General features: G+C 43.8%; 1 protein-coding gene across 3 annotated transcripts; it reads right to left on the bottom strand.

The window, feature by feature from the left end:
• Positions 1–5,600: 5,600 nt before the first annotated feature.
• Positions 5,601–23,110, bottom strand: TIGIT (T cell immunoreceptor with Ig and ITIM domains). Of its 3 annotated transcripts, XM_045502106.1 has the most exons (5): positions 21,354–23,110; positions 20,023–20,352; positions 16,616–16,722; positions 7,617–7,917; positions 5,601–6,300 (listed from the first exon to the last, which is right to left on the bottom strand). In XM_045502106.1, exons 1-4 carry the CDS (start codon positions 21,415–21,417, stop codon positions 7,666–7,668), a joined length of 753 nt encoding a protein of 250 aa, XP_045358062.1. In that variant the 5' UTR covers positions 21,418–23,110; the 3' UTR covers positions 5,601–6,300; positions 7,617–7,665. The 3 variants fall into 3 exon arrangements, with proteins under 3 accessions (XP_045358062.1, XP_045358063.1, XP_045358064.1); XM_045502107.1 differs by lacking the exon at positions 5,601–6,300 and having other exon boundaries at positions 7,605–7,902; XM_045502108.1 differs by lacking the exon at positions 5,601–6,300 and having other exon boundaries at positions 7,605–7,899.
• Between the last annotated feature and the right edge of the window lie 341 nt (positions 23,111–23,451).

Raw genomic sequence — 23,451 nt, 5'->3', positions numbered from 1 at the left:
TGTGCATATATACACACATGCACATAACAAAATCAGATGTTCATCATAAACCCAGATGCTCATGACAGATGCTACCCAAACAGCAGCAGAGGAAACAAGGTTGGACTCTTGCAACAGATCACAAAAAATAAAAACAGCCACTTGCAGTGACTTTGGTTATTTCTGTATGTTCACAAGGAATGGATTGTAACAAAGAAAAAAAAAGGAACAGTGTTAGTGAAAGAGGAAAAATGGGCGAGACCATCTTGATCCAATGGGAATGCAGTAATGTTCTATACCATTTCACCTGTTATTTCTTTTAGTCAACGTTGATTTGATTTCAGTTTTTGGCCATTAAAAAAAATTTTTTAGACTCAAGTGACCCACAACAAACTGAATAAAACTACAGTGAAAGCCCTTTTCAATGGAAGATGTCAGAAATCTCAAAACCCTTGGCCTGGCTCAGAACTACCATGTGCAAATCAGTACTCTCTTAATGTTTGAAATAAAAACTGAAGAAAAAAAAAAAACTTTTTTGAAGCACCTTAATGTGGCCATCCATTCAAGGAGTGGGTGCCACTTTTTTCTTTGAGCACCTTATCGACGTGTTTTGCTATCTGCTGTCTTTCTGTTACCTGTTGGCTGAATGGCTAGCTGTTAACATGCACATGTGCACAGACCAGACGTCTGGACATGTGTGTTCTCAATGAAGTTTACTGTGGTGACTGCTGAAAGGTGAACCCATTTCCTGATTTTCCCGCCACAGTGTTGTGATAAGATTCGAAGAAACCCTATTCCCTGCACAGAAATGTTTCTTATCACATTGTATCTTAGTATGGAGAGGAATATGGTCCCTTTTTTGCAATTGCTACTGTACACACACACACACACACAATCACACACATGCACATATTCATTCGTCCAAGTGGTATTTTCAATGTCTGTGCGGGTGTCACTGTTTATGCAGTATCTATTTCCCAGTGAACTTTGAATGGAGGGCAACTTTTCTAACCAGATTGTCTTTTCAGACTGAAGACCTGAGAACTGGGGAAGAGTTTGGAAAGGGGGAAAGACAAGGAAAGAGTGAGCTTTAAATTGACAGAATAATTTCCCAACAGGAACTTGGGCTCAATGACTGCAGAGACTATACCCTCCGATCTTTGCAGGTGGGCATGGAACACTGCTTGTATCAATCCGTGTACCCTCTAAATCCATGTGTACACAACACACACATCCATCCATCCATCAGTATATACATGGTTTGGGATGAGCAGGTCAATAGTTTTGAGAGGGAGTTTGTTCCTTTTTTTTTTTTTCCTCATTATACTCTTAAATTGTTGTCAGTTATCAAACAAACAAAAATTGTTTTGAAAAACCTTGCATACGCCTTTTCTATCAAGTGCTTTAAAATATAGACTAAATACACACATCCTGCCAGTTTTTTCTTACAGTGACAGTATCCTTACCTGCCATTTAATATTAGCCTCGTATTTTTCTCACGTATATTTACCTGTGACTTGTATTTGTTATTTAAACAGGAAAAAAACATTCAAAAAAAGAAAAATTAACTGTAGCGCTTCATTATACTATTATATTATTATTATTATTATTGTGACATTTTGGAATACTGTGAAGTTTTATCTCTTGCATATACTTTATACGGAAGTATTACGCCTTAAAAATACGAAAATAAATTTTACAAGGTTTCTGTTTTGTGTGGAAGAGTAATTGATGTTGCTAAGAATGATGTTTGTTTTTTGGGGTTTTTGTTGTTTTTTTTTAAATGTTACCAGCACTTTTTTTGTAAGTTTCACTTTCCGAGGTATTGTACAAGTTCACACTGTTTGTGAAGTTTGAATATGAAGGAATAATTAAAAAAAAACAAAAAACAACTCTTCTCTGGGTTTCCCATTGCGTCTTCTTTGTACTGTGGCAGGGTTTCTGTTTTAGGCAGTTCTTCACATTCTCTCATACCCCGTGGTCTAGGTCTAGTTGGAGATTATCAAAAGTGAGGATTATGCCTGAAAGGCCAGAGAAGTTCTAAACACATCAGTCCTCTTGATACAAGATGTAAGAATCCCAGGGTTGGTGTATTGATATCACTTTGAGGCTACATAAGGCAAATTTGGGCATCTTCTTTTCCTGTCCAAAATGCACACGTGATCATGTGGCTCATTTACCCCTGTCTAAATTGATTCACCTTTTTTCCCCCCTTCCTGTGTGCACATCAGTATCTATCTGCCTCCTGTGGAAATAACTGTAGGACACTATGCCCTTCTACCCATGTATCCAAGGAAAGCTGGTGGCTCAAAATATGCCCCCATTTGATGACTTTGAAACCCCGTAAGAGGCTATTTGCTCCATAGTCCCTTTCTCATGTGCAGCTTTACCCACAAGGATTCTCGAATCTCATGGTCCTCACAGAAATTACTGGTGTGATGGAGAAAACATACGTCTTGTTTGTACCTAGGGAGGTCAACCCAACTGAAGTAGATTCACCAAGTCTTCAGTAAGCATCTACATTTCATTCAACATTGTGCTGTTTATGAAGGAAATGAAGAAAATTACTTTAGCCCTGGTAAACCTTAGAATCTAACAACCAGAAAGAAAGATTCATATAAAATCAAGAGCTAGGTTGTACCATTCAGACTGTCAGTGCCATGGAAGTTGATAAACTAAGAGAAAGATCTGTGGGCTGGGCATGCCAGGGAAGGGTCCAAGCAATAAGCAGTCAAGTTTGGGGACTCCCAGGGATTTGCAGACTTTGGGTTGGAGGAAGTGAGTGTGGATGGACATCTCCACCAGTATGAGGAATACAGATGCCTAGGCAGGGGTGTGGGATGGGGGAAGGGTCTTAAGGAGAACTCTGGGCTGAAAGGTGACCTCTGTGAATTAAAATACTAAGTTCTTGCAACTCAATCACTGAACCCCTAAGTTCTCCTGATACTCTAGGCAATAGAAAATAAAGAAAAAATATTTCATGATGCCTGGTTTGCCCTTACATGAGTTTTGTGAACCGTAGCAGCATCTTGATGGATTATTAATTTTAATAATTTAAAATAGCTATGAATTTAATATACTGGGTGATGTCTTGCCGCTCACAAAGTGAGGTGGACTGCCTGCTCTGTCCCATGTCCCTCTGCGGGTGGCATCCAAACTGCGCACAGAGTGAAAACAGCTTTCCCACCATTTTCCTACTATTTCAACTACTGCAAAATCTCCCACCAGTCCACCCTCCTGGAGCAAATGGATCATCTATGAGTTAAGCTTCCATGTCTTGAAATCAACTTAACTGTAAACACAAATATGGAAACTGAAGGCAACAACAATACCTTGTTTTAAAAAGTCATCATTATCCAAGATATGTTTGACTTTTTAAAAGTTTGTCTCACTTCAAACACAAAATTTTAAAATACTTACAGAGAACTTGCAGATCCCACAGATATATCTGCAACTCTTAGCATTCCTTACATCCCAGTTTTTAAGAGTTTGATAATTCGAGATACCCTGGTTGCTCCCAACAAGGTCTGATGCCCCCTCGGGGACCTCTGTGGCATCACAAGCAGTGCCAGGCACAATAATGATAACATTAATTCTGCATTTTATAGCTTACAAAGACTCAACCACATTTTCTTCATCTTCCCAAGAGCCTTAAGAAGTAGATATTATTATCACCATTTTACAAATAAGGAAACATTTATAATGAAGATCAGGAGGTTAAGTGGCTTATCAAATGCCATAAAGCTCAGTAGCAGCACTTAGCACTTAACCGGGTCCCCCCACCCCTTCCAGTCCACAACACACCCTAGGTACTTCTCTTCTGATCTCTGTAAAATCAACTAGACTTCTAGCACCAGAGGATGTATTCTTCACAACATTCTGACATAAAGTCAGAATGACTGTAGTCCAGGGCAAATCCTGTGATGCATGTCTATTCCTGCATAACACCTATGACTTGCAAACCTTTAGAGGACCGTAGCCCTGCTTAAACGAACACAACCCCTTGGCTACCTCAGATACCTTTTGGGGAAGAGTCTGAAATAAACAAATGCACAGCCTGCTTTTCACCTCATGCTTTGTTTTTATCAAAGAAAGTCCACAGGAGAATGGAAGAGGACCTCCATGCTTATTCCTGGTGGGAACCCTTCCACATGCATAGCATCTGTAGACCCATCCAATGGCTTATAAACATACTTCTTCTGTGTTTTCTCCACATGCAAGAGACTTACTAGAATTGTGATGTCTAAATTAACTGACGGGGCACTTTGGGGGGGGGGTGCTCAGTCAGTTAAGCATCCAACTCTTGATTTCAGTTCAGGTCATAGTCTCAGGGTCATGAGGTCGAGCCCCACGTCAGGCTCTGCGCTGGGTGTAGAGACTGCTTGAGATTCTCTCGCTCCCTCTGCCCTTCCTCAACTCACACACATCTTCTCTCTCCCTCTCTCATAAATAAATAAATAAATAAATAAATAAATAAATAAATAAATAAATTTAAGTTAATTAAAATGAAATAAAATTTAAAATTCAGTTCTGTAGTCACATTAGCCTTATTTCAAGTGCTCAATAGCAACGTGTAGCTAGTGGTTGCCACACTGAATGGTACAGATGCAAAACATTTCTATCATCAAAGAAAGTTCTACTGGATAGTACTATCCTAGACTCTAGCCTATACTAGACAGTACTGACCTAAACCTTCTGCAAAAAAATTCTATCAAACATTGAAGTTCATAATTCTGACTTCCTGAAAGCTCAGGCTCTTGCACACATAAGGCTCCTCTGAGCCTCTTGACAGGTGTACTTTGGAGTGGATGCAGAAATTTACTAGTTACAGCCCTGAAGCAGCACTGGGAAGACCCAGAAGATGGAACCAAATTCACATCCCCCAGCTGGCAGCCACAGCCATGCTGCTGCTTCCCTCCGCCTTGTGGGGATGGCGTGCCCACCAGAATGCTGCCATTTGCACACAGCACACAGCCACCCTGTCTAGCTTCAGCACTGATGGAATCCGTATGAACCTGAGTGCGTGATGATTCATCCCCAGGGGCTGACAGGTGAGAAGGAATGAGTCATGAAATAAAACTGCATGAGAAAACTCTTATCTACTCATGAAGATCACCTACCTCAAAGCTCTATGACTCAAAATTTCTCCTATTTGTTCAGGATAGTTCTTTGGATTAGAGATCAGACTGTACGTGCCCAGGCTTAGAATGTGGAGTAATTCTAAGGGTCGGGAGTCAGTACATTTATTCTTCCCCAAACTCTCATTCTTTAATTCATTTATCTTCCCTTCTCCTATCATGAAATCCAAGAGGGGATCCAAGAGAGCTTAGGACCACTTCCTGTCTGCACTTAATAATCTCCTAACTCCATCTCCCCTATAATCCTCTCCTATGTGTTTCTCAAAAGACATAATAAGAGGAGAAAGTCTCCTCAAACCCTATGTTGAATGAGAGCAAAAGAGAGAGACCACCAATCAGTGATGGACACCCTTCCCCGGTACCAGCTGTGCTCAGGTCCAGAGTCTAGTGCTGCATGGCCCAATCAAGATATAATAGGAGCCACATATGCAATTTTAGATTTTCCGGTAGCCATATTAAGAAATTAAAAAGAAACAGGTGAAATTAATTTTAATAACATATTTTAATCCAAAATATCCAAAATCCTATCATTCTGACATGTCATCAATATGTTTAGATTACTAACGTGATAGTTTGTTTTTATTACACACAACCAGCCTTCAAAATCTAGTGTGCATTTTATACTTACAGCGCAGTACATCTCAATTCAGACTATGACATCTCACCTGCTCGACAGCTACCTGTGGAGAACAGCTACCGCACCGGACAGGACACCTGTCCAGGAATCTGGCTTTTAGGAAATTGTCTTCTCTGGTTCTCCAAGGAAAATCTAGTTCAGTGAATTCCACTTGAAAATTTATTTTCTGTCTAATTCAATCTCATTTTAGCAACCTGGCCCATTTATAGCATCTATGGGTTCTTTTGTATTTTTATCTCCATCCAAATGGTATTTGTAGATATTTCCCTGTCACTATAATCATGTTAAATTACACCCAACACTCAGTCCAGCCTTGACCTCAATATATGTCTCCTCCAAAGCAAACTGCAGCTCCCTTTTGTCAGTACGTTTTAGTTCATTTCCAATTAGTGAATGGTATTCTACTCCCAAGCCGTTTGCACTAGTTCGGCAAGAAGAATGTGCTGGGCTGCCATGGCCCAGAACAGCATTTGACATGCATCTGTCTGTCTTCCAAAGGACTCAGCACTCCGGACAGATTTGGGCTCGTTGCTCCTAAGTACATACCTATTTGGTAGAGAAGCGAGAAAAATAAAAATACAAATCCAAGGAGTAGGAGTTGAATTTTCTTCTTGCTCAGCCTGCCTACTTAGGGAGCAGAGCAATACTTCACTTCAGCTGTTGGCAAATGACAGCCTTGCTTCACATCCTCTCTCATTTCCTGTGCCCATGAAAGAAAATCTGTCACCTCCGTGCCCAGCATTCCTCCTCAATCCTATAAGAGAGGTGATGGCAGGATAAAGGCCTGATTGTCAGCTAAACAGAAACTCGCACTTAGATGCCACCCAAAGCCCAGCACAAAGAGGTCAGAGGGTGAATTTAAGGGTTCAGAGCAGCTAGTGGGAGGGTGTTCATTTTTAAACCCTCAATCACTCTTTTTTCTCCCCCCTAGGAAGAGTCCCTGTTTTAAAACTCCAGGTTTTCCTTTTGGTGGACACAGATTCTTTCCTCACAGGCTCCGTGGTGGGTTGACAGAGAAAAGGTGGATCCTGGCCAGGGGCTAAGCTGCAGCCCCCGCAGCGGGCAGCTGGAAGACCTGGGGTCCCCTGCTGCAGCCCATCCCTGGACTCCAAGCACACCCAGCAGAAGGAGACTTGAATTAACTTCTCAGGGAGTAAAATCTGAAGCCCTGTTGGCTCCCTTGGTGCCAGGATCTTCCATGTGGGAATTTCAGTAGTTCTGTTTGGTTTCTCTGACCTCCCTGGACAAAATTCCTGCTCTGACCACATAAGCCTCACTGTTCCTTCCATCCTCCCAGGACTTTGCCCCAGACAAAGCCTATCCTGACCACCTCAGCCTGTACCACATCTCTTCCCAAAGACGCATGTCTTGTCTCCCTGTCTTCTTACTACCTTTAATGCAAATGTCATCACCCCATTTAACTTTAAGGTTTATAAGGGCTGAGACCTGAGAGGGTGGGTTAGTCATGCCCAAATAGCCCCATGGAAGCCCATGCCCATGTCATGCCTTGTTCATAAAATGCCTTGAATGTGTGAGTGTTGATGAAAATGACCATGACAAATGAGATGATCATATCATCATCATCATCCATCACAAAACTGCAGCCCAAAGCCCTGCCCAGTGCTCCTGTTGGGAATGCATTTCTCAGAGCCATAAGATCCGCTCAAACCAGGTCAAGTTATTTTTTTTTTTTAACTTTGCATTCATAATCAAGACACAAGCTGTTCACTCTGGGTCTGCCACCAGGGAAGGGAAAGGCAGAGGAGATGTGGAGAAGAGAATGACATTCATTCACTCAACGGAACATACACACCCACACGCGCAGCAATAATGGAGACTGCAGACCCTTGTACATCATCCACCTGTAATAGCAGAGACAGGAGTGTATCTCCCAGACGATGCCTCTGGGAGCTAACTGGTCTCTGCTGGGAAACTGAAGCTTCCAAGGCTCCTGTAACTCAGGACGTTGAAGTATTCATGTGGCTCAGCACAGTCATCTCCCCTCTGCTCTGTGCAGAAGACCACGGGCACAGCCTCTGCCTGGATGCAGCTTCCAGCAGATGACAGAACGCCGGCACTCCATCCCTCCTGTTCACGAGGCATTCTCCTGAGGCCACTTTCCGAAGAATGGGCTCTGAGAGATTTCTTCTGAAAACAAACAAACTACAAAGTGAGGAGGAGGGGATGTCATTCAGAAGTTATTCCCCAACATGATACATAGTTACAATCATCTCTCTCTTCCTTTCTTACACACACACACACACACACACACGCACACAAGCAAAGTTGTGTTCTTACCAATAACAATTCCTTAACCCTTAATTTCTCAGCCTCATCGCAGCTAGATTTCAGTACTAACCACTCCAGTGAAACCACCCTTGTTCCACATGCAGTGAGCCCCACACCCCATGAAGCAGCTTTCTGTCTCAATTCTCTTGTTCTCTTTACTGCCTCTGACACTGCTGACCTCTTCCTTTTGGAAATGTTCTCTTTCCCTGGCTCCCACAGTATCACTCTCTCCCCGTTCTCCTCCTCCTGCAAACTCCCATCTTCACCTTCAGCCGGACCTGCTTTTCTCCTGCTCACACATTAGCTCCCCAAATAAAGGGACTCCCCAAGCTCTGCCCTCTGTTTTCTCACTCTGAACACTCTCTCTGAGTCACCTCATGTATATGGACCTCTACAAATACCATCTGCCCTCTGAACATTCCCAGATCTCTACCCAAATTACCCTGGGCTCCAGCCCCAAGCTCCAGACCACCCAATGGCCAGTCACAGCAAGCTCAGACTCACTCTGTCTCAAATGAGACAATCATGTTCCCTCCCCCAAAACCTGCTCCTGTCCCTACGTTCTCTTTCCTGGTTCACAGCACCAGATGACCAGAAGCTTAATGTTAAATTCCAATCGGCCATAAATTCCCAACCAATTTTATTCCTAAGTCCCTCTGAAATCACTTCCCTCTTCTCTATTCCTACCCCCACGTCTTATCTCGCCCTGTGCTTCCAGCACCCGCCTACCTCTGAACTCCCTCTTTCTTCTGGTCCAACTTTCACATGGCCACCAGCACAGTGGTAATTTAGAACTGGAAGTTGGATCACACCATGCTTCTGCCAAAAGCCCTTGGATGGCTCCCCTTGCCTACTGAAGGGTGCTTAATCTCCTAGAGGGGCTGCAGGTGGATGTCAAGGGGTTTGTAAAACACCGTAGGTTAGTCCATAATTTCACTACATTCCCTGCAGAAGATTGTGTGTGATGCCCCCCAAAACACCTTTGGTGATTTGGTCACACTCACCTTTGCAGCTTCATCACCTGTGGTGCATCCCCACTCAACACTCCAGCTCCTGGCATACGGCCTGGGTGTCAGGCAGGGAGCATTTATTCAGAAGCTGTTATGAGCACGTACTGGCTAGCTTCTTCATGTCATCTCAGCAACAACCCTACTGAAGTTTCTGCTTTGGAATGAGCTCATATGCAGACAGGTGAAGTCACTTACCCAAGGACGATCCCCGTTCTGACTTGGGTCCAGGCCATGCTCTTTCTCCTCAGCCAGGCTGCCTCTCATCTTATTGCTTCTCAAATGCCATGCACTGTTTTCTGCCTCCCCCAACTTTTTATATGATCTCCAAAAAGTTGTCTACTCTTTCCTCCAGACTCAGCTCCATAGCACATTGTCCAAGAAGCCTTCCCTGACCTTCTGTGAGAGTGACATTCTTCCTGTTCTCTAGATGTTCTCTGTTGTAACATGCAATGCTGTCTAGAACTTATCTGTTTACCCCTCTTACTTCTCCAAACTGTGGGCTCCCTGAGGGAAGGATCTATGCTGTATTCCTCTTTGTAACCTCAGAGCCCATAACAGACATTCAATATATGTTTTGGGACTGAAAAGTGTGTGTTCACACATGCATGTGCGTGCACAGGCACGCGTGCACACGTGTGTGCGCGCACACACACACACACACACACACAAACACACTCTTCCTCAGCCCATACCTAAAAGAACAGGATTTTCCAAATCAAAGGGACTCATAGTCAGACAGCTACAATTGCTATTATGGGAAAATAGAACAGACAGTGAAATCTGTTTGGGAAAACAAAGGGTATGAGGTCAGCCATTGCCCCCATATGAGAGCATCACAGGTGAAGATTGTGCTAAGCCAAGGAAATCAAAGACCAGTAGGCACAAGCAGGATGGCAGAAGAAACACCTAATGGCATCAACTGTAGAGGTGACACCCTCTCAGTCTTACTGGAGACTCTGCTCTAAAGTATGTCACTCACTCCCACCATGGGGTGTGTCCACGGGTCTGGATGACAGAATTACAAAAAGCCACACACAGGCTTGGAAAATAACAACAAACACAAAACCAAATCCCATTCTTCCCATCATCTACTACTTCCCAGGAGAGGAAATAGCATCCTTACTGGCTAGTGTGAGCTCAGCGGTGCACGCATATAGGCTAACGGGAAGGGTGGATAGGCTGCACGGATGTACACCATGAACAAATATCAAATATTAGGGGTGGCACTACACTGTAGGCCCTGAGGAACTTGGCCTAGATAGAAGCCATGGTCTTAGAAGGACACACAGGAATCAGGTGGTCTCTACCCACTCACTGTTTCATTCATTCCTTTTCAATGCAATGGCTGCACCCTTACCATAGGTATGAAGAAAAGGGGTCATCATTGGTCATGCTGATGCTGTGCTAAAAGAGTGCTACATCCCTTGATGCAACCCAATCCATTTCAAACATATAAATATCCAATTCTTTCTCAAAGAACTGATGGTGACCTTTGGTGCTGGTGTGTTCTCAGTTCCACTCTTAGACTGGCCACCCTTGCCCTGGAATCTTGACGATTTTGGCTTCCAAAGTCTTCTGGGAAATGTAAACATTCCTGAGATGGGTCTCTCAGCTGCTCAGTTTTCATTTAATCCCTGTGTATCGGGGCTCTGTCATTGCCAGTACAAAAAACAAGCCTGGGGCTGAAGTGGTCCTATAGGAGCAAGAAGGGAGACTGCAGCTGGGTCCTATGAGGACAAACACTGCCCCCTGGGAGATGTGAGGAGGACAGACAGTGGGTAGTCAGTGTTATGGAGCTGGACACAGCCATCTCTCTTTTCCCTCACAGAAGATCCCCTAGGGAAACTCTTTGCAATACCTGCTTAGCAAACAATATCCATTCATTTAGTCATAATACATCCATGCAATATCAATATTTTTGAGTACCAAGTATTATAAAGTGCCACGGTAAATAAAATCTATAATAATTACAAGAACTTAATAACTAATACTTATTAATACATGCCGGGAAAAATGCCAAGTGCCTTACATGAATTACTTGACTGATGTTTTCCCACAACGCTATGAGAGCTGCATCATAATTATTCCCACTTTATAGATATTACCATAGCTACTGAAGTGGTACAGCCAGGATCCAAAGCTAGGTCTGTCTGATTCCAAAGTCCACGCTCCTAAATAATGCAATCAATGGGCTCTCCAGGTCTATAAGGAATGCTGTTGGCACCGTGCTCAGATCCTACCTGCTGGACCAGGGATCCCATTCCCCAGACACTGAGAGTATGGGCTGTGGGCAGCTCACAGCTGCCCCTTCTCTGGGGAATGATGGTTGGGCCCTGCCCTCTCTGGTTAGCATATGGAATTGGGGGTTGACTAAGGTGGGTTTTCAAAAATCTGGCTCCCTGCCTCAAGGTACAGCCAACTTTGCATACAATTAATTCTTGCTGCAGTCAAGTCTCCAACTGAGACCAAGTCTGGCTGAGCTTTCTGCCCTTGGCCCTATTCAGCTACTCCTTCACTACCCTTCACCTGAGAGTCCATCCCAGTAAATCACTCTCACCAAAATTCATATGTCAGGATTTATTTATGGGGATCTGATCCAAAACAGTTGCTCCTGGAAATGGCCCTAGAAGCAGTCACAGGATGGTATTGTGGAGGGATCCCTCCCCAGCTGGATGGGAATACGAACCCCACTGGTGGTGGTGGAATGGGATGGGACACAGATGGAAGGGGAATCTGAGCTGGTGCCACATCGCTGACATTTGCGAAGTATGGAAAAAGAGTGGTTATTCAAACTGTGGGATTGAGTAGCTTTTACTAAATTCTCCCTAGTACATGGGAGCGGGGAGCATGACAGGCTCAGATCTCTCAGCACCTGGAAGCAAAGTGTGAAGAGTCAAAGCTCCTTCTTGATAGCATTTCAAGAAACACACATCTCTGGCACTGAAGACCAGGCACAGGACCTAACTGTAAGAGAGACAGAACTTCAAAGCAGGCTGGATTGTAAGCTTGTGCAAGTCTCCTATGCTTAGAAAAGGAGAGATACCTATGAATTGGGAAGAGGATCTCTGGGTAGACTCACTGAGAACCACCTGCTTCTCTTGTATCCTATGGAGCTACAAAAATGGCCCACTTCTCCTTGATGGAAGTTATGGCCCTGTTAGGACCTGTGCTCCCTACAGGCCATCAGCCCCATATTTAGGGCAAGACTGCAGCCTACAGTACCTGAGGGAACGCCAGGAATGCTTAAGGAGGAGAGAGGTTATACCTAAAGGACACGGCCAACATGTACTGGCAGCAATGGGAGAACATGTCTGGGAGTGAATTCTCAGAGCGAAGGGGCATGCTGGGCAAGCAAAATATGAGACTGGCCAATATTGGGACACATCTCGTGACTTAAGATATAACACCCTCACAAGGACCCTGGAAGACAATACTAATACACTGCTGTCAATAAACATACCAACACCACTTTGGCAAACTAAGGAAGAAAGAACCCAAACCCTCAGACAAGTAGGGATGTAATGATGGACGTATGTAAAATCATAAGGAACATATATATATATTGGTCTCTATCCTCAGTTTCTACTAATATTTAGTCTTTAACCCCAGTTCCTGACACAATGCTCCTTAAACTCTTATAATTTGCTGAGTGATAGGAATGTTTTACACAGGACTCCTAAATGGCTTGGAATTTCCTGGTGATGGGAGTGTCTTTGTTCCAATGAGGTGACGTTGGGTGGGCTCCAGGATGGAGGCTGGTCACTAGAAAGACGAAGCCACGATTAGAAGCTTGGAACTTTCATCCCCACCCCCCATTCTGCAGAAAAAGGAGAGGGACTGGAACATGAGCTAATAATCAATTTTGCTTACATGATGAAGTCTCCATAAAAATCCCACAAGTATGGAGTTCAAAGAGCTTCCAGTTTTCTAAAAATATCCACATGCCAGGAGGGTAACACCCCCCAGCTCTCCAGGGACAGATACTCTTGTGCTTGGACCCTTACTGACCTCATCCTGTGTATCTCTTTCATCTGGCTATTCATCTGTATCCTTTATCATATTCTTTATTATATAACAAACCAGTAAATGTAAGTCAGTGTTCCTCTGAGTTCTGTGAGCTATCAACAAATTATCAAATCCAAGGAGGGGGTTGTAGAAACTTCAATTTATAGTTGGTCAGTCAGAAGTACAGGTGACAGTCTGGGACTTGCATTTGGTGTCTGAAAGTGAGGGCAGTCCTGTAGGACTGAGCCCTTAATGTGTGGGTTCTGATGTTAACTCCAAGTAGATAGTGTCAGAACTGAATTGATTGTAGGACACCCAGATGGTATAGAAGAATTGGTCAGTGTGGGAATAAACCCACCCATCTGTTGTTTAGAAGTGTTCTGTGCAGTGTTAAGAGTAGAGAAGAAGAAAAAAACAGAGTTTTCCCCAATATAACCTACTAAATCAGGGATTGGCAAACTAAGGCCCATGGCTCAAATCTGGCCTACCACAGATTTTTGTACTGCCCGTGAGCTAAAAATGATTTTTATATTTTTAAGTGGTTGAAAACAAATTCAAAAGAAAAATAATATTTCATGACACATGAAAATTATATGAAATTCAAATTTCAGTGTTTATAAATAAAGGTTTGTTGGCACACAGCCATACTCATCCATTTACATATTGTCTGTGGTGCTTTCATGCTGCAATGGCAGAGTTGAACTGTTGCAACAGAGACCGTATAGCCCACAAAGTCTAAAAGATTTACTACCTGGCCCTTTACAGAGAAACTTGGTCGATCCCTGTACTACATAATTTTGGAAATCCAATAGCTGATTATGTTTCTAGGGAAGATCCAGAGGACACTCTTTCACAAAGGTGAAAAAGAATGTGCTAGTGAAGAAAGCACCAGCATTACTGGGAACCTCAGTGGTATCTCTCCTCTGTAGGCTGGGGCTGAATGCTTTTATAGACCTGGATCCCTAGTAGCAATAGGAATGAGGAGACCCCAAAATGATATAGGGGCAGATGGTAGCACTTAAGAAACAAAGTGGATGTAGTTACTGCAATGGCAGCCTGACCCACCAGGATATTAAGATGGCTAATAAAGCACAGTGTTCCTAAGATAAATATGGATGGACAACCAACAGGGAGGGGTGTTGCTTATCTATGGACGAGAGATCGAGAATACATGAGAGAAGACTGAGACCAGGAACCCACCCCTGGAAAGTCAAAATCTCTTGCCCAGTTTCCAGGTCTGTGAGCAGCAAGGGTGGATACCATCCGTTCACCTGCCAACTCTGCTCTCCAGCCTTCTGCACCTGATTCTGTTTCCTAAGAAGACTGAACTATGTGTACTGCATCAGCAGGCTTCCTTGCCCTCAGGCTTGGGTTTGGGCTCAACCAATGCAGAGCAACAGTAGCGGATGAAGGCAAGGAGAGTGAGGGTATGTGTGTGTGTGTGTGTGTGTGTGTGTGTGTGTGTATATATATATATATATATATATATATATATATATTCCCCTGGCATTCTCTCTGCATAGTTGCCTTAGACTGACTATAACCTTCAATCAAAGATTACAGTACTTCTCAAGCTGGTCCCCTCCACACATCTCTCCCTTTCCAGGTTCTAGTAATCACCTTCTCCCCTTTCCCTTAAAGACTAGGGGTGACAATACACTGCTACACTTCTCCTAATGGTTTCCTTAATGCTGCCCAGTACTTCGTAACTGTCCGTTTTAAACTGTCTTCAAGCCACCCGCCTTGAGAGTACTACATGTTCCCAGCTGTATCTAATTATATCACTGTACAATTGCTGAAAATCAAAGAGAAAGAAAGTTTTTAAAGGAATGAGAAGAAAAAGCCATACCTTCAAAGGAGCAAAAATAAGATTCCCATAGTTTCTCAACAGAAATATGGGAAGCCAGAGACAATGGAAAAATGTTTTCCATGTCCTGAAAGAAAGTAACTGCCAACATAGAATTGTATACCCAGCAAAACAAATATATCATTTTTAAATTAGGGAAAAATTAAAGATATTTTCAGACAAAAAAAAACAAGATAATTCATCACCTACACAAAAGGAAATATAAGCAATATTGTTCAGACAGAAGGAAAATGATCCTAGGTAGAAGACAGGAAATGCAGGAAGAAGTAAAGAGCAACAGAAAGTAAAATCTTGGAAAGTAAATCTAAGTGAATAGTGGCTCGAACAACAATACTAATTTCTTGCAGGGTCTAAAATATATATAAAACTAAAACACATGGTAATAATAGCAATAAGTTGGGAAAGTAGGTAAAAAAGAGTTAATGCACCCTAAGATTCTTGCCAAATCCAAGACATGATTAAAGCACTAATTTATACTGTACTTGAATAAGTCAGGGGTATGATTTGTAATATCTAGTGTAACCACTAAAAGAATAGCAAATCTAACATAATTACCAAATAGATCTTTTTATAATAGTAAGTACTTAATTCAAAAGACAGCAAGAAAGAGTAGGGGAAAAAACAGGCAAAACATATATGAAGAAAATAAGGTGGTAGCTGTAAACCCACATGTATCAGTAATAACAGCACCAAGCACATGGTCCAGAGAAAGAAATGTCAGGGATGAAGAGCTGGGTTGTTCACTGAGCCGAACCCAGTTTGGGGGGAAAGTGAATCAGGAACAAGGGAGGAGGGACTAGGATGAGGTGGAAAACGATGTTGGCAATCACAGACTTGCTTTCCCCCAAATGTTTGGTGACTGAAATTAAGGCGACATGGGATGGCTTTAAAAGTCCAAAAGGGCAGACAAAACAGGGAGCAGAAATTCTTTCATTCATCCTAATCAGTAGCTACCAGTTTACAACACAAGCACATTCATCTAATTCTTCGTTGTTTACAAGACTGTCACAGGCACTGTGCCACCTGTTCATCACAGCTCTGTGATACAGAGCAAGTAGAATCACCATCATCCCCACTTTCTGGATGAGGAAATGGAGACCCAGGAGACTCCACAACTTTCCCTGTAATCACCCTCAATGCTGAGCTCAGACACGACATCGTCTACTTCCCCATCCAGCACTCTTTCAGCTGCATGACCTCTTAACCTAGAGCAACAGAGGATGTATAGCCTACTGATCTTGCCTTTTTCCCCTAAATTTGGGGAATGTTTATTTCTCATCCTGTAGAACTGCTGAGTAGCCCAACACCACAGAAGGTTGTTAAAATTACATAAGCTAACACACAAAAATCCCTAGTACCGAGTAGATGCCCAAAATACAGCAAACTCACAATAGATAAATCAAACTCTCTAGGGAGTGGCTTCAGGGACAGGCAAGAACTAGGAGCTGTAGGTGACAGCAAGATGGGGGGGAATACAGGTCCAGCCTTTCTGCAGTTCCCAGACAAGGAAAAGGACAGAAGAAGAGCGTAAACAACTTCACTGAAAGGCAGAGCAAGGACCGTAAAACAGATATGTAGGGCAGCGGGGGAGAGCACATCAAGGTCTCTCTCTGGACAGGAAGGGGACATGAAAGGACAGGGTGGCAGGGGCAGAGTGGCCATGACTGAGATGTGCAGCCACAGTCTTTACCTTTCTGGTCAATGTGACCACCACGATGACTGCCATGCAGATGACTGCCAGCACTATGGCCATGGCTCCAAGCAGTGGGATCTGGAACCCAGCGCTGCGCTCAGCCACTGGAGGGGCGACAAAGTGAAGATGGGGGGGTGAAAGCCAGAAGCAAAGGGCAGCCATTACACAGGGAAGCCTCTGTGTCAGGGCACAGAGGTGCAGGCTGGCCAGGTCTTTCTGTAACCATAGGACTGGAGTCTTTAAGCCCAACTCCTTGAACGGAAGAGCATCTACCTGGCTCCCTGTAAAATCAATGGCTAACCTCTGGAACCAAAGCAGACCATTGTTAACACTCCCTTCCTCTATTCGACAAAATCGCTTTCCATGCTAATCATGAAATGAAACAAAAAATAACATCCAGAAAAAAAAAAAAAAACCCAGAGAGTGAACATTTTATTAAATTTCACATTTATAGTCATACTAGTAAAAAATGTTTAATTAAAAATTAAAATAAAATTAATTAATTAAAGCACAAAAAAGAGGGGGGAAAGAATATAACCTTTCACATTAAACCTGTAACATTTTTCCATCTGTGAGACCCTGGAGAGAGTAACGTTCTGGAGGTTTATCCTGTTTTTTCTCAGCACCTGGCACATAGCAGGTGCTTAATAAATATTTGCAATATGGAATTAAAGCATGAACAAATGAATTTCCACTAAGACATAAAGTGTAAGGAGAAGAAGCAGAAAGGGAGTTTTGAAAAGAGTGACAGCTGATCCAAGGACAGCGAGAGAGAAACAGAACAATTGCTCAGATGTGTGCTGTACTGTAGGTAGAAGGGTTTCCAGGCTGCCTTGTCCTATTCCCACCTCCTTCCCAGGAGCTTGGGCAGATCCCAGGGGTGCAGGGAAGTTTTGAGAGAAGGGTGTAGCAGAGGCAGGCCCTCTTCCCTCTAAGGGCTTACACTGTGGGAAAGGTGGCTAAGGAATGCAGTCACTAAGGACAAGGCAGTGCCCATAGACCCACACGGTACCAGGGGGGAGGGAGCCCAAGCTCTCCAGGATGAGTTCCTCTTGCACTGCAGACTCAGCCTCTTGCTTTGGCCACAGGTAGGGGAAGAGGGCAGATGGGGAGCAAAGTAGTCATGGAGAACACAGCTTCTGGGGGCAGAAGGGCTGCGGCGGGCTGTGCATAGAACCAGAAAGTATATAGGCTCTTCCCCACATGCAGCATTGACCTATGTCAGAGCCAGCCAAGAAGCAGCATTGAAAAGAACTTTAAAGTAGCCTTTTATCTTCTCAGTCTACACATATTTTGCTAACTCATAAAGCTTAATCTCCAACACAATCGATAGTAACAGGCAGAAGCTCTGAGGGTCTAGGGGCACCTGGGTGGCTCTGTTGGTTGAGGGCCTGACTCTTGATTTCAGCTCAGGCGATGATTCTGGGGTTGTGGGATCAAGCCCTGTCAGGCTACACGCTAAGTGCAGAGCCTGCTTAAGATTCTCATTCTCTCTCTCTCTCTCTCTCTCTCAAATAAAAAATAAAATAAAATAAAAAGCAAGAAGCTCTGAGGGTGTAATTTAATGGAACCAGATCATCTGTGTTAAAACCAGCTCTACTGCTCTGAGCAACTGTAAGGCCCAGCCTCCACCTCCATCAAATAGTGACATGGGAGTGGCTGGCAGTCAGAGCTAACAGTACTTACCATGTCCCAGGCCTTGTTTTTTCTTTTATTCTTTTTCAGTTTATTTATTTATTTTGAGAAAGACAGAGACAGCATGAGTGGGGGAGGGGCAGAGAGAGAAGGAGAGAGAATCCCAAGCAGGTTCCGCAGTGCTGTCAGTGAAGAGCCCAATGCGGAGCCCAAACCCACGAAACCGTGAGATCATGACCTGAGCCGAAACCAAGAGTTGGATGCTTAACTGACTGAGCCACCCAGGCGCCCCATTCCAGGGCTTGTTTCAGGGCATTTTCTTGTAGTATGGTATTCAGTCCTATGTTAGAACCTCATAAGGTTACATCTATTTTCATTTCACAGATGAGACAATCAATGCACAGAGAAGCTGAGTAATCTTGTCTGAGGTCAACAGCAGCACCAAGATTTGGATCCAGGCTCTCTGGTGTCATAGTCTGAGCTCATCACCACTCTGCTATACTGTTTCTCAGATGCAAAAATCTTTTCCCACTTTGCAGAGAACTGGTTTAAGTGTTCAGGTGATAATGAATGTGAGAGCACTCTGGAAACTATGAAGTACCATACAAAGGTAAATTATTATGTATTTACATTTATTTTTTTTTCAGGTTATTGATTAATTTTTAATTAAAGGGATATTTCGACAATGTTATTTTATACATGCTGGATCATAATTTAGTTAGAAAAGCCAAACTTTTCAAACATATAATCATTCAGATTCCATATATTCATGTATGAAAAAAAGTGCTTTTCTAAACAAATTAACTAAAATCTCCAGTTTCCCTACATTGTATAGGAGTTCAAATATCTTTTTTTTTTTAATATATGAAATTTATTGTCAAATTGGTTTCCATACAACACCCAGTGTATGTATTTACATTTAGCACACACTGTGTTTTAATCCTTTGTAAAACTTAAAAGCTAGGGGCGCCTGAGTGGCTCAGTCGATTGAGCATCTGACTTCAGTTCAGGTCATGATTTCGAGGTTTGAGAGTTTGAGCCCCACATCGGGCTCTCTGCTGTCAGGGCAGAGCCTGCTTCAGATCCTCTGTCTCCCTCTCTTTTTGCCCCTCCCCTGCTCCCTCTCTCTCTCTCAAAAATAAATAAACATAAAAAAAAAAAACTTAGAAGTTAATTCTTTCTTTTTATTTTTTTAAATGTTTATATTTGAAAGAGAGAGAGAGACAGCATGAGCTAGGGAGGGGCAGAGAGAGAGGGAGACACAGAATCTGAGGCAGGCTCCAGGCTCTGAGCTGTTAGCACAGAGCCCAAAGTGGGGCTCAAACTCATGAACTGTGAGATCACGACCTGAGCCAAAGTCAGACACTTAACTGACTGAGCCACCCAGGTGCCCCAGAAGCTAATTCTAATTTGCCTGGTTAATCCTAAACCAATAAATGATAACCCTTCCCAAATGACCTTAATAAGTGTTCTTCCTAACCAACACATATAAGATGCCCTTCTTAACCAAAACAGTGGCTCTCAATTCTGGCTGCACATCTGAATCACCAGGCATGCTTTTAGAATCTATTACATCCCAACTTTGCCCCTAGAGATTCTGATTAAATTGGTCTGGGATGCAGCTCCAGCATCAGTGTCATTTAAAAGCTCCCTGGTGATTTGAATGTGAACCAGGGTTGAAAGACCCTGTTCTTACAGTGTTTAGCAGGAACACATCTTCTGTTCTGGAGGATGAAAGTTCATTAGCCACCCTGCTCCAGAGTGCATACCTGAGCTTTGTAGGACCTCCAGAAAGAGTGTCCCTCTGTAAATCCCGTCGGGGTAGGTGTGATAGGTACAAAAGTACTCCCCTGTATCATTCCTGGTCAGCGACTGCAGGGTGAGGCCCAGGTTGGGGCCAGGGACCACTCGCTCCCTGAAGGCTGGGCAGAGGTACCACCCCAGGTTAGCATGATGAACGGCCAGAAGTTGGTCCTGCTGCTCCCAGTTGACCTGTGTCACTTTGGCAGTGGTAGAGGAGAGGCGACATTGCAAGGTGACAGAGCCACCTTCCTCTGCAGAAACGTTCCCCATTGTTACTACCCTGCCTGACACGGCTCCTAGGGAAGGGGAGAAAATGTGCATGAGTCCTATGTCAACAGCTGTCCTGGAATGTTCCTATAGAAATCCTAAAGGGCTTTGAGGCTAGAATTGGTCTGTGGAATGACAGTGTCTCCTGTCCATCCTGTCACTCCCCACATGGACTATAACTGCTACACTTCACCCACTCAGGATATGCTGCTATAATCTAGCTTCATGACAAGCTCTTTGATTATTTTCATGTACTTATTTTGTCTCCCTACCTACAACATAAGCCCTGTCAGCCACCACTTCTGTTTTACTTCATCTTCCAGCAGCCAGTTCTACGCTGGGCACACTATTCCTTGAAATAAAACCTTGCTGTTTGTCTAACTGCTGTTTGAGGTGCCTGGAAAAACCTTCAGGAAAGCCACAAAATCCAAAGGAAAGGAAGACTGGAGAGAAACTTGTTTCTCCTAGACAAAACCACCCTCCTCAGCACTGACCACCGCCCATCATCTGGGTACAGCTCCACCCTCAAATGGTTCAAAAAAACAACATACAAATTAAATTATAATATAGTGTCTCAATATCTGTGCCCCCCTCAGAAACATATGTCTATGATTTTTATTATGGAAGGAACCATATCTAATGTAAATTCAGTCTATAATGGTAGACTCTCTGGAATCTGTGAAGAAGACATTTTTGATCCACAGAAAATGTACAATGTCTTTCTAGAAGTTTCCTCAAGGACAGAAGAAAGAACGATGAAACAGGAGTGAACTTCTACAAGCAAACTGATCATCCCTCCTCCTTGTTTCCTTTCTCTCCCCATTTCCTTTCTTGGGTTGGCCAGTCAGACACCCCAACCCCAAGGCCTCTATCTGCCACCCAAAACAGAACCTGCTTACCAGATGCTGCCTTTTCTCACACGAGGGGCCACAGGATTCTGAAAACCATGCCTTTCCTTCCCTCACTTCCACTCCCAGACTTATTTCTTCCTTCTGTTTCTCCAGTTCCAGGCTGGATTTATAGGCCTTACCTGAGGTGGGGAGGGGAGCCTGCCTCAGCCCCTGTGCCCAAATCAGGAGGAGATACCACTGCATGCTTCTGCCCAGCGGGGGGCCCACAGGAAGCAGCCTAGGCCTCTTCTACCACGGAAACTGGAGGACTGTGGCTGGCAGGCCAAAACTGAGCCTATGAGGAGAGAGGGTCTTGGAAAAACTGAGTTCAGCAGAAACAATGTCAGAGACAGATTAAAAAAAAAAGCTCTCAACAAGTACACAAACTGCATAGGGTGAGCCACAAGAAAGACCATGAAGGAAACACACTAAAAAATAAACAAAAATGTGGTTACAGACGCATTGGTCTTTGGGTTACTATTAGTTAATCTGCTGTTTTTAAATTCTGTCTTGATGCACTTGTTTTGTATCAGCCTTTGTCTAACAAGCTCAAGGGCCCTGTGTATCTGGTAACGCCCAAGATTCTGAAGAGCCTGTGGAGGTCACTGGGCTCCCCTGGCTTCATCCTACTAAAAAATGTGCACCCATTAAGAGCAATCTAAGTTTGCACACTTTACAGACCAAGACTTGCGCTTGAAATCTAATGAGCCAGTGAACAAGATGCATTTACTTCAAAGACTAGATGTGGGCAGGACAAAAAGTCTCAGACAACAGAGCAACTTTCCTTTAAATGAGGTCCTCTTCTTGAATCTGATTTCTTCTGTCTCGTCTATCTGGACTGAGATTTTGTTGAACTCTGGCTTAGTTTCTCTAACCCAGCAGAGTCAGAGGAGACCAGAAGAGGGAGTTTTCTTATGACTGGTGACCCCCCATCCCCTGCCCATGAAAATCACTAGTGCAGAGGAGGATGAGCCCCAATTACCTGACCCTGGAAAGGAGCTGATCAATACTCATCTGGAGTTTCCAGCTCATTATCAAGTTGTACTGTTGACCCATCCTTCTTCCTTCCTTCCCTCTGTTCTTTTATTCACATGAGAGTCCAAAGAGCCTACGAAACACCAGACTCAGCACCAGGCTCTGGGAACACAGGATGAATAATCACAGCCCCTGCCTTCAGATACTCAAAGCTTGCTCTCCAGTGAAGCTACACTCTGGGCGAAGGAGGTGGAGGGTCTCTGTTCACCTGCCTCTAGGGCTCACCTCTGCTACCTTGGGCATGTTTCATGGTGCACATCCTGAAAATCTGCTGTTCCACCAGGAGGAACATCTAAAGCCTGGTGCTGTGCCCCTCCACTGCAGAGAAGCAACCTGAGTGTTCCACACTGTCCACGCTCCTGTCCTCCTGTTCCCCTTCTCCCCCACAGGATGCTCCATCTCAAACCACTTTCTGTCTTCCCTGGGTTCCACCCATTCCTAACTGGATACCATGACCCATGCACCCCCCCATAGCCCACCTCCAGCCTCTTAGACAACATATGCCTCATCAACTTCTCTCTGCCATAACTCAGCTTCAAGGCTCACATGGAGAGACATCTCTTCCAATCTCCTTTCAACAGTCACAGTGCCTGAAGCTGAGGAAGTTGTAATACCTAATGTGTGTCCAAGGGAGGGTTGAGAAGTTGAACAGGCAGAGTGTTTCCAAAACCGGCTATGCAGGCAGAGAAGCCCAGGGTGGGAGACCTGAGAGCAAGTAGTGGAAATAGAGCACAGAGAGGGGGACACTGGAGTTTGGGTTATAAAAAATTTACAGCCTGGGTTTCCACAGTAGGATGGGTGAAAACCATAGAGGTAGGATCTATCTTATATAATAAGAAACCCCAAGAAACTTAGACTAAGTTTTTTAAAAAAGGTTAAAGAGTTTCTCTATTTGTTTCTTTTTTTTAAGTGTCTGACTCTTTTTTTTTTTTTAAGTTTATTTATTTTGAGAGAGAGAGAGAAAGAGAAAGAGAGCCCCAGGGAGGGAGGAGCAGAGAGAAGGGGAGAGAGAGAATCCCAAGCAGGCCCCACTGCTGGCCTAAAATGTAAAGCACTCCCCAGCCTTTCCCTCGCCCTGCAAACCCACCGCCCACTCCATCAGCTCCAGCTAGAAATCTGTGGCCTGGAAGAGATCATAGCACAGGGTGAGGGGGGCACTGAGAGTGGTCACACTTTCCACAAGGCCTGCAACCTGTACTCAGG

The sequence above is a fragment of the Leopardus geoffroyi genome, chromosome C2 (assembly GCF_018350155.1).
Source record: "Leopardus geoffroyi isolate Oge1 chromosome C2, O.geoffroyi_Oge1_pat1.0, whole genome shotgun sequence".
NCBI lineage: Eukaryota > Metazoa > Chordata > Mammalia > Carnivora > Felidae > Leopardus > Leopardus geoffroyi.
This window is presented reverse-complemented; position numbering and strand designations above follow the sequence as displayed.